Source organism: Acartia tonsa, chromosome 8 (assembly GCF_053477335.1).
Source record: "Acartia tonsa isolate MP-2025a chromosome 8, ASM5347733v1, whole genome shotgun sequence".
NCBI lineage: Eukaryota > Metazoa > Arthropoda > Copepoda > Calanoida > Acartiidae > Acartia > Acartia tonsa.
Window position 1 is genome coordinate 22,125,225 of NC_137267.1, and position 12,018 is coordinate 22,137,242.

At 33.2% G+C, this 12,018-nt stretch overlaps 2 protein-coding genes across 2 annotated transcripts; both read right to left on the bottom strand.

The window, feature by feature from the left end:
- Positions 1 to 165: 165 nt before the first annotated feature.
- LOC145326260 (uncharacterized) lies at positions 166 to 3,458 on the bottom strand. Its single transcript, XM_080169466.1, has 4 exons — positions 2,275 to 3,458; positions 1,813 to 1,979; positions 1,223 to 1,393; positions 166 to 852 (listed from the first exon to the last, which is right to left on the bottom strand). The coding sequence occupies exons 1-4, from the start codon at positions 2,815 to 2,817 to the stop codon at positions 645 to 647; spliced, it is 1,089 nt and encodes a 362-aa protein (XP_080025592.1). The 5' UTR covers positions 2,818 to 3,458; the 3' UTR covers positions 166 to 644.
- Positions 3,459 to 4,168: 710 nt separating this feature from the next.
- LOC145326261 (uncharacterized) lies at positions 4,169 to 7,701 on the bottom strand. Its single transcript, XM_080169467.1, has 4 exons — positions 7,302 to 7,701; positions 6,960 to 7,088; positions 6,569 to 6,762; positions 4,169 to 6,283 (listed from the first exon to the last, which is right to left on the bottom strand). The coding sequence occupies exons 1-4, from the start codon at positions 7,696 to 7,698 to the stop codon at positions 6,092 to 6,094; spliced, it is 912 nt and encodes a 303-aa protein (XP_080025593.1). The 5' UTR covers positions 7,699 to 7,701; the 3' UTR covers positions 4,169 to 6,091.
- Positions 7,702 to 12,018: the final 4,317 nt, after the last annotated feature.

The following is a 12,018-nucleotide window of genomic DNA, read 5'->3' on the forward strand; positions in this document are numbered from 1 at the left end:
GTTATTGAAGTTTGAATTTTTTTTATTAAAGCATTTAATTACAAATTATGGATAAATTATGAGTTTAACCTGTCAATCAAATTAAAGGATTATAGGAATAAATGAGGGGTGGGGATTTACGAACATGAGCAATTTTTAAGGTCATGTTTCTTAATATTTTGTAACTTCATGTTATTCCATTAAAAACGTCTTATTTCGTTTCCTTATGCTACAATTAATATTTTTTATCGATCGATATTCCATAAATCACTAAAGAATCCGTCGAAAATAAGCTAAAAGAGTTTAAATATTGGGAAAATTCGAAGAATTCGATAAGTATTTAGGAACCAATCGAAATGAAAACGAAGAAATTCGCGAGAATAATCGGATAAATAAAACCAGTTCGAAATCGAAAGATTAATAAATTTTATGGTAGGTAGTTATTAAAAAATTCTTTTTTCTTAAAAAGAAACATTGTAAGTAATCTGAAAAAATACTGAGAAAAGAACTAATATGCAATTTTAAAAAATTTTGTTTATTTAAGCATTTTAAAATGAAAAAGCATAAATATAAAAAATAATACAAAGTGTATAATAACTTAGTTCGGCAGAGTTACTATGAAAGTTTGAGAGGACTCAATGGCTAGGAGTTCCTCGCCGTTGGCTCTAACCTCCGGAACGTCTTGAGGGAGGGGATAACCCTCGTTGTTGAGAGGGCATCCTTGGGGGTCTAGATAGCCCGAAGCTAACAAAATCTGGAAGATAAGGGCACGGTTCAGGGGTGCCGAATGGGCTGAGGACCAAGAAGGAGTCGTCCGTGAAGCGATGGAATTGGAGGCTTGGTCTGTAAGGGCTGCTAAAGACCTGGGGACTGCTGTGCTCGAGGATTTTAGCATAATCTTGGAAAAAATTTCAATGAGCGTTGTGTCATCAATAGCTCGATAATGTTGAGCTGTAGCTATGGAGCGCCATCTGCCTAAGACTCGGATATGATCATCGCTCATACCTAATCTAAAGGCAGATGACACTCCTAAGCTTTTAGCAGATTTAGATGTAATTTTATGCTTAAGTCCTAAGTTACTATAAATTAAGTTTACATCCTTCATTAAGGTGGAAGCTGAAATGGCGTAACGTCCATCTGCGACTAGGATTCTAAAAAAATATAATTACCAATAAAATTTTGTGAAAACTTAAAAAAAAAGGAACAAAGAAATGTGTGAAGTTATTATGCTTAAAAAACTCGCCTAGAAGATTTCGAAGTGGTACCATTCCCTGTACGTGGCAGCAGATAGCTAGTATCCAAACAGGATGTATCTGATGAATATAACCGGAGCCTATTGTAATACAGGACCAGCAGTGAATAAAGACAATACTCCGATCCGTTGAAGATCACGTAACTGGTGGAGCCCTCGAATCTAGAAAAATAATGTTTATGTTTTTGTGTAAAAAACAATGATGTTCTAGATGAAATACAGAGTTGAAGAATTTATAAAAATTTGGAATTTTGAAAAAAAGATTTTTCTGGAATTTTCTTTAACAATTTTTTAAGGTAGAGGAAAGTAGGTAATAGCTAAGAAATCGTTTGTAATTATAAGTTTTTTAAAAAATTTCGAACTAAGAAATTAAAAAACTTTGAAAGGAATTTGTTTTAAGATAATTAGAAATTATTTTGCAACTATACTGTAATGCCCAACTTAATAGAAAGTAAGAAATAGGTAGAAAAGAATGTTGTATGATATTTGAAAAATCTTGAAAAAAAAAAAAAATATTTTTTTAAAAAAATTTTTGGGAAAAAGAAGAATTTAAAAAAGATTTTTCTTGTCAAAATAAGTACCTAGGGTCAGTTTTAGAAGATCTGGAGGTTATGCTCATTGCTGGCGTGTCTCCTAGTGTGGTAACCGCTAGATCACAAGCTCTCAATCTCAACAGGTCAGATATGCGCGCGCACAAGCTGTACTGAAGGTGCTGAGCCACGATTGCTCGGAGGGTCACAATTGGAATCTTAAGAAAACAAGGTTTCTATTAGAAAACAATATTAATGTGAAATGGAAAAATAAGAAAGTGTAGAAACTCCATATCTTAAAATAGTTTGGTCCGAAAAACTAAATTTGAATTTTAAGAATTAAGATTTCTATTAGGGATCAATATGAATGCGAAACAAAAGAAAGAAGTGTAAAAAACTCCGTATATTAAATGTAGTTTGGTCCGAAAAACTTTAAATAGCTAAGTAGTAAGTATTAATCAAAAATTTATTCGAAAAAAAAAAAGATTTATGATTCATATGAAAACGGATTACCTGATCTGGATTCTTTAGAAAAGGTGTCACGTGCTTATCAATGGCCAAGGTCAGGTATTTTATGGGCAGTTTAGGCGCTTTCTTGGTTAAAGGCTGTTCTGCAGAGGCTCTTCTCGTAATACCCTGATACATTCTTTCTATTTGGGGGGTCCAGGGGGATTTCATATCTAATGCACTGGCAAGAAAATCTATCGCGCCTGCCAAACCGACTACGGCGGATTTTTTAGCTGCGGAGTCCTCTAAGTATTCTATGTAGGCGGCTAAATCCTTTTTTGAAAAATTTAACAGAGTTTTATTTCTGTTTTCGCAGAAAATTTCAAAACGGCGTAAAGTACGGTTGTGGAGTAGTTGCGTGGACTTAGTTCTTGAAGACGCTGTCAATTTTATATGACGTTTCCTTTTTTCTGTAAGGTTGTATTTCTCTAAAACTGAAGGAAAATAAAGAGGGCCTCTCTTTTCTAGAGGCCTATTGTCTTTGAAAGTTTGTAACGGAGCATTAAACTTATGATAATTTACAGCTGAATGTTTGAAAGCCGTTCTCATTGTAAAATGCTGAAAAAAATTTTGTACAATTCATTAAAAAACATATTGATTAAAATTTCGGTAAAGGAATTGCATAGTCTTTACCGGTATGAATCAATAAGGCTAGAGTTTTAAACGTCTTATGACCGTTGAAAAAATTATTAGGTGTAGAAGCAATGTAATAAGGATCCCAGAGAAGAAAATTTTTGACAAAAGAATTAAAAGAAGATCCTTTAACAATACAATTCCAAAAAGGGTATGTCGGCCATAAGGGCAAAACTACCACTGCTGTTATATCCTCATACAATTTTAATTTATTAAAAACACGAGAAAGGAGAGAAATTGGGGGGTGGATGTAGTAACATTCTGAACTAGTCAGAGAAACTGTGAAAAAATCAATATCAAAACAATTTAGTTGTGGAAAAGGGGAAATGAATTTCTCTACTTTATAATTTTTAGATGTTGCGAAACAGTCAATTGAAAATTTGATAGAAAAATAATTTTGAAGAAATTGAAAATCGTTAGAACTAATCCCAAATTCATTAGAGGATTTAAAAAGCTTAGAGCCTAAATCTGCTAAAGTGATGAGTGAGCTGTCTCGGGGCATCCATTTAGGTAAAATACGGATTGCGTATTGGAACTCTAGAATTTTTAATTGAATTAATAATTTCTGAATAACTAAATTACGGCTTCCAATACGCAAAAAAGAGTAAAGACACATACTATCCGTTATCCAAATAACCAACTGTCCTTTGAGGGAGGCAAAATAATTGCTATAATGTTCAAAAGCTTTAATAATACTTAAAAGTTCTCTATGGCCTGAAGATAATTCAGCCTCTTGTGGAGTAAATAAATAATCAGAAATAATCTTACAGTCTCCAGCTTTGAATGAAAAGGCTGAGTGGTCAGAAGCGTCTGACACAAAAATATTACAATGTTTGTTTAAGTCATTAGGATCAATGTTGTCAATTAAAAAAGATGTTTGATGGGGGGAAAAAACTTCTATTGTTTTAGATTCTGTACGAATGGGTTGTCCGTTTAAAGAAACAAAATGTTCTTTACAGAGGGACAATTCTTGAAACATATCTGTATTGACAAACAAAGCTCCTTTCCAGCCATACTGTGAGGTGTAAACACCAAGAGCATGATTAGAGTTTCTAGCTACAACACGAATAAAATCTCCATGACTAAAATATGCATGACATAGTTTGCCTAAAAAAGAGGCTAACATTGTAACATCTACAGGGTCATTAGAATCAAAGGCAAGTAAAATTTTATCAAGAAGAAATAAAACTTTCTGAATTTTTACTGTGGGCAAAGAAATTATCATTTTACTACTATCAAGAATAAAACCTAAATATTGTATGCGACGAACAGGTTCTAGTTGACATTTAGAAAGTTGAAAATGCCAACCTGCACATAGTAAAACTGATAGGACAAAGTGTGTACTAAGAAGACATTTAAAATAATTTAATTCGACAGTCAGGCCGTCATCAATATAGACACTCACGTCTATATTGTGACGGTGACAAAAATGTTTAACTGGACGTATCAAAGCATCAACTAAAAACACGGCTGAGGCAACCCCGAAGGGAAGCCTTAAATATTTGTAAAAAGAGTAGGAATTATCAGCATTTTTATAACAAAAACCAAAAAGTTCAGTAATGGCAGGATCTAGATGTACTTGATGGTACATACCCCGCAAATCCCAAGATGTAAAAAATACATCCTGAGAAATGCGAGGCAGCACTGTCTTAATGTCATTTAAAGAGACGTTCTCAGGCTGGAGAAGTAGATTAATGTGGCGGGATAAGTCGATGCACAATCTAAAAGCAGGAAATATTTCGAAAAATTTGAAAGGGGGGGTAAATATGAAAAATTTTGAAAAATGAAAACAAAAAAAAAAAAAAAAAAATATTTCGAGGGTTAGTGAAAAAAATTGCAAAAGAAAGAATATTATATAAAAGGGATAGAAAAAAGAGGGGAATCAAAAAAAAGAATTGAGGAAAAATTTGAAATAATATTTATGTGTCGAAAAATTTTCCTGAGTTTAGTTGTGTTAGTTAAACTACATGTTCTACTAGCTACCGTAAGAGGTGAACAACAATAAGGCTGATGATCAATTTGAGCAATAATACCTTTGTCTAGCAAAGATTGAATTTCTTGACGAACAAATTCTGGATTGCGGACAGCGCTATTGTTGTTCTTCTCGAAATACGGTGACACAGGAGATGTAAAAACTTAAAAAAGATAGATTATGGAGAATAATTGTAAAAGAAAAAGTTTTGTTGAACAAAAAATAATATATAAGTAAATGTGGAAAGAATTATTCTCAATAATCTACCTGGTTGATATCCAAAAGTAAGGGTTTGCAAAACAAAAGATGGTGCATTAAGAATATTTTTATAGAAATTAATTGCTGTAAGTGAATGAATAGAATAAGCAGGAGAATAACTAGATAAAAAATCCGACTGGATGTCATATAAACGTTTATAATGTTCATAATCTTCTGTAAAACAAAAATTTTTTAGAGAAGCGATATGAAAAGTTGGAATATCTGAGGTAGGTATCGGTAGGTTTAAATCTTGAATAGCGTAAAGAGGGGTAGAATTATTATTTAGGGTTGGCGGAAGGACAGTCGTCGACTTTATGTCCTTCGCCGTTACATCCGTGACAGCGAAGAGATCCTCGACCTCGTCCTCGGGATCCTCTGCCCCTAGGGTTTGAGCCTCCATTTGAGTTAAACCGACCGTTAGAGAAGCCGCCACGTGCTCCTCTGCTATAGTCTCCTCGAAAGTCAGGTAAGGAATCTGAGATACGCTGCTGCTGGGTGGTGAGGTAGCGCCTGTTACCTGCTAGAGCCACCCGGTTGGCGTGGCCGATGTTTTTCGAAAAAGCCAGTTCGATGTACCCGATGGAGCTTTCAGCTATCTAGATAAAATGAAAATCTTGATAATTTTGTAATAAAAATATGTTGATATCTAGCTCTATGAAAAGAAAGGTGTCGTAGGAATTATTCTTTCCTTTTACATGACAAATAATGAACTGAAATGAAATGAAAAATAATGTAAATGTCACATAATATATTATAAAAATCCTTTCTGTGGTGCAGAAGCTAATAAAACTGGTGTTAATCAAATATTTGCACGTCTTTTTTTTAAAAAACAAATTTGAAAAAACTAAATAGGTTTCATAGACAAGAAACGGTTTCTATTGATCGAATTTTGCACGTAAAATAAGAAAATTAAAAAATGGCATAGGTTTAATTATTATAAGACGAAAAAGAAGAAAAAATTTATGAATTTCTTGCCTTTATTGCCTGATAGCAGGCTTGCAACGACTGCTGTAGGTCATATAACAAATTCTTGGGGGCCTTCAACGCCACAAGACGCTTCGCAGCATCCTCAACATAATTCTTCGAACGGCAGGTGTCTCTTAAGACGCATTTTAAAAATGTGAGAGAGACGTCATTCTTTTCATCCAAAGACTTAATAGAAAAAACTATTGTGAGATTTCCAAGAAAAGAATTTTAAATTGGAAAAAAGATAAACATGGATAAAGAAATAACAAAAAATTAATATTCTGAATAACAAAAATATTCAAAAATGTTGAAAAGAGAAAAATTTTATAAGGAATTTAGAAAAAGAAAATGCCCTTAACCCAAAATAACTGCCCTTTTTTTGTTTAAATGGACTAAATAACCCCTACATATATTAAAAAATATATGCTTGATCAAAAGAATTTTTTTTTTTTTAAAAAATGTTTTTCTTACGTTGAGATGTTCGAAGAGGCGTTCCCGCTCGGCATGTATGTCTGCTGACGTCATACCTATCCAAGCAGGTGGGTCTGACAGTATTTCAGCTGCTCGCCGGAGGCGACGTCTAGCTTTCCGGCCGCCTACTAGTTGGCTGCTACTGTCAGAATCGGAAGAGTGCTTCTTGCTCTTCTTCTTTTTCTTCTTCTTTCCTAAAGAAAGAATATATGAAGACATGATAATCCGAAGAATAACGTCAAATATTCAGTCGGTGTTCATTGAAACAAGAAATTTATATTTCAAATAATTGAACAAAAAATAAATTTCTGTGATAAATCTCATAAAAAATTTTAAAAAGTTCATAAATGTGAGAAAGAAAGGATTTTGTCTAGGTATTTAAAAAAAGTACCTTTTCTTTTCCTTTTAGGTTCATCTGATTCCGTAGAACTCGAAGATGAAGAGAAAGAACTGGAAGAAGAGGAACTACTAGAGTAGCGTTTCTTCTTTTTTGACTTCTTGCGTTTAGGGGAAAAATCGTCTAAAAAAAATAAAAAGATTTAAATAAAATAAAGCGGAAAAAGGTTTATAGCTGTAAAAAAAGAAAGAATAAAAAGGGGGGGGGAAAAAATTTAAAGTTTAGAAAAGAAAAAATTTTTGTAAGGGTAAAAAACTGCCAAGAAGACAAAATTCATATGAACTTCAATTTCTAAATCATTGAATCAAAATCATGAGTACTAAGTATGAATTTTACCTGAAGACACTGAAGCATGTCTGACAGGCATCTTAACTTTCTCAGATTCAATGTGAGGAGCTGCAGACACTGATGGTCGCGCTGGAGCTGCAGACTCTTGAAGTCGCGCTGTCATTTTCGGCGGCTGATTAATTTGTGGCACAAAACCTATCCCCGGCAAATATGAGCCGGCTGGAGGGAGGTTATTTAACCCCAATGGATCTTTAGGATCCTGGGGAATAATCGTTTGTGCAACTGATGAAGGACCTGGAGCTACAACCGACGAGGGAGCTGAGGTATTTACTGGAGCCGAATAGGATCTAGACAAATTTGTGGTAGGAACCACTGTAGAAGATGCGGGGGGGGGGGAATTATCCTCATCTGAGGAGTTGTGCGAATGTCCTGTAGGAACAGGCATTTTAGGTCTGAAGAGGAAATTAAATTTAAAAGAAAATTTAACAAACAATATAAAATTAAAAAACATTCATGAAAAAATTCATGCAAAAAATGTAAAAAATAAGACATGCTGTAATTTAACAATCATTATTTTTTAAGAAAAGAAAAATCTAAAGAGAAAGAAATTGAAATTAATTTAAGAAAATTAGTGTCTGAACATTAAATGAAGAAAAATAAGAATTGTTTGGATAAGAAAGAAAAAGAAAAAATTTAGTAACTTAATTCAATCAAGAAGTGACAAGGTGTTGCGACATTCGGCTTCAAAATCTTTGAAGGACTGGCCAAAATTATCATAAACAGATTTGGCGGATAAAAAACTATCATCTAAATTATGATTAATTTGTTCTAATTGATCACGAAAACGAGATACACGATTAATCATTTCTCTGACTACTAAATGTCTATCAGTTTCACTTTGATAAACGACATAATAATGCAGGTTTAAACCTAAAATCTGCTTATAGGTACGGATATTGTGAGCATGGAATGTCTTAACATTCCTGAGTTTATAGTACTCGAATGGTGTCATGATCACAGAGGATTTAAAAAACGTTGATCTGAAAAAATGTAGAGACATGAATAGTTAAATATGTCAAATTAGAATGACCAATATTAATATAAAAAATACAGAAATTAGAAAAGTAAAAAAGTAAAAAATTTTCAATAATAAAATAAAGGGTTAGGGAGGGTGGGTGAAAACGTATTAAAAAAGCGATGTAAGAGAGAGTACTAGCTCTATCGGTGGAATGAAAACGAATGAGAATATAAAAAACGTTTTGATTTAAAGAAAGTTTTAGGAGATTTGAACTCGTGTGCCGGCAGGCTATAAAAACGTGTGACGCGCAATTTTCGAGAATGCTCCGTGATGTATTTCAGCAATCGATCAATAAAATAATATCAATATTCCTCTTAATTCAACAAAAAATGGCCATTTTGTAACTTCATGTTATTCCATTAAAAACGTCTTATTTCGTTTCCTTATGCTACAATTAATATTTTTTATCGATCGATATTCCATAAATCACTAAAGAATCCGTCGAAAATAAGCTAAAAGAGTTTAAATATTGGGAAAATTCGAAGAATTCGATAAGTATTTAGGAACCAATCTCCATTTACTATTGAAATTCTCCTGAATAATCCCAAATGCAAATAAAATCCCCAACTGAAAATAGTAAATGAAATAATACGTTGAAAAAACATATATAATACACTAAAAAACTAAAACTTACTGTTGAAAACGTATTAAAAAAGCGATGTAAGAGAGAGTACTAGCTCTATCGGTGGAATGAAAACGAATGAGAATATAAAAAACGTTTTGATTTAAAGAAAGTTTTAGGAGATTTCAACTCGTGTGCCGGCAGGCTATAAAAACGTGTGACGCGCAATTTTCGAGAATGCTCCGTGATGTATTTCAGCAATCGATCAATAAAATAATATCAATATTCCTCTTAATTCAACAAAAAATGGCCAATACAAAAAGAAAAACTGAATATTTGTTTTCAGGGAGGGAATTTAAATGAAATTTTTAGTGTAATTGGTAGAAAATTTTATTTGCCGTATTAAGATGTTGTTTTCAAGTGAATAAATTTTTGAAAACCAACCTTAAGGCACAAAATTCTACCAGAAAAAAAGCATCATACGCATCTTTTGAAATATTTATGCTTTAAAATGCGCCGTTATTTTCAGAGATATTAAAAAACACCTGTAACAATTTCGATGCATATTTTTATAGAAAATATTGACATATAATTATTTTTTTTGAACTCCTAATGGTTGTTTCCCAAATTTGGAAAACGCAGTTTTTTTTTGAAACGCCCTGTATAGCATCGTATTACAGACAATTTACACAGAATATTGAAATAAAACATAAATTTTTGACCAGTTTTGTAAGCTTTGGCTCCTCGGGTCGAACAAAACTGCATTTAAAATTTTAATTTTTCATTTTAATTTCCGCGTAAAGCTGTCCATAATACGTTGCGATAGATAACTATTATTCACATTTTAAAACCGGTTTGTCTTCAGCGAAAGGACTTTTTCAAACATTAAATTGTTGAAAAACTGATCACCCTATATAAAATAAGGTAATTTTTTCCAATTTTACTGAAAGGAAAAGCAATAAGATTTATTCGCAAGTGCATGTCTGATATGCAATTAGAGGATCAAGTTCCTTTTAACAACAAGACTTGTTTAATCCCCTATAACCTAAAATTTTGCATTGTTAAAGTGTTAACATGTTTATGGGTAAAGGTACTCTCCCATACCCCATCTACCACCTACCACCCTATTCTCTCTCCTTCTGGTGAATGAACGAATTGACCAATAAATAAGGTCCATATCAGCAAGCTAACTTGATGACAATTTTTTTGTTGTCAATATATCCATGTAAATCCTGTAGATCCATTGAATCCCTACAGCAAACCAGTAAACGTTAGCTACTACATATTCCTGGAGCTACTACAGCATCATGTTTTAGGATCGAAGATTCTCTATAATTTTCTTTGTTTGTCCGTCAGCCTGTAACGCTAGTAGGGAAATTTTCCGTACAGATTCGCTGTACCAACGAGCATCTATCTTATTCTTGATTTTTTGATCCATTAGTCTGTTTGCTACTGTCAGTTTATCCATCCATAAATGTTGAGCTTCCCTACGTAGGGATGTTGTCATCCTTGTTTTTTAAACAAAACTATGAAATTCTAAAAAGAGTAGGATCCAAATTTACATCTAAAATACGCGAGGAAGAAACCACTTATTGCCGGAGATGAGTGTAAGAAAACACAAGAGATGTATAAATAAACAAGGGTAAGCAAATTCATAAATAAATGGTCCAATTTTAAGGTTATCATACTAGTCCTCAAAGTTTTAAAATGACGTTTTCTTATTCGTTGACTTGACAACATTGGGGACTTTAGTAAATTTTGATTGGTTGTTTCATTAAGTTCAAGCGTTTCAACCGCTTATTTTAATCTACAGAAGAGGTGATTTTGTGTATCATCATTGGAAAGTTATAGTACATCAATTTACTGGATATTGTCCTATCCCTTTAGATCCCCGAGTAGAACCGAATGCACTGTGGTAGGGGGTTGCTTCATTAAGTTCAAACGTTTCAACCGCTAATTGTAATCTACAGAAGTGTTTTTTTGTACATATCATTGGATATGTACAGTGTATTAATTTATTGGCCATTGTATTATTTCTTTAGATCTCTGGTTGATGGAGCTGCATGTATTCATAAATTTTCTATCTAAAGTGTGCAGCAGTCGTCAGTCAGGGAGAGAGGCAAATAAAAGCTTGAATATTAATTCTAAAGGAATAGATTTAGTATACCTAGATCCCTAATCAGTGAATCCATATCATCAAAGCGAAAGAATCCAGCCGTTTTATTGGCTACAACATGTAAAATTTACCCCACTCTAAATTAAAATTTGGAAGGCCTGCCTTCACCCTTTTCATTTTCCTGGTGATTTGATTATATTGGATACTATGAACTCCGCAGAATTAGTGCTGGGATAAGGCAAAGCCACAGGTAAAAACTAATAATTAACACCCCCCTCCTTATTTTCATCATTATAAAAAAATAAGGATGGAGTTCAGTGCTCAATAGGTACGTTGAGGGACACCTCCGAATTTGCTTTGATTTCAAAATTGGAAATAGACTTTTCCATAGGTCTCTGTATTATTTTTATTTTAAACCTTTTATGCAAATATTTGTGAATTTGCAAACCGAGAATTTTATAGAAATAAATCAGGGCTCGGCAGCTGTGCCTCAGGTAATCAACCATTTACAATTTTACAAATAAGCTGTATGTCTAAAAATGATCCAAATAAGGCAATTCCTTTTTTAAAAAATCAATTTAAAAGTGGATTTAAATTTGAGGCTTAATTGCTGCTTAAGCGCGACTGCCGAGCCCTGAAATAAATGGACATTGGACAACCTTCAAAAATGTACATTTATAATAATCTTATGTTTATACTAGTGACTACGCCCCTATGGGTCTCTAGAGACACTTTAATGTTAGGTGGGGGGGGGGGGGGGGGAAGGGAGTCTAGGAGTCATTTTTCAATTTTAGGTTTTTATTAAAATAAATCATTTAGGGACAATTTTTCTTGATGGTTATCGAGATCCTTTGCTACACACATACACACACACACACACAGTTAAACACCTTGTCACCTTTTAAAAAAGTAATATTAATTTGTAAATCAAATAGTTCTAAATCCCTGCATAATAGTCTCGAATAGATTATTTTGGTGGTAAGTTACCCGGATGCTCGAGATTTAACCA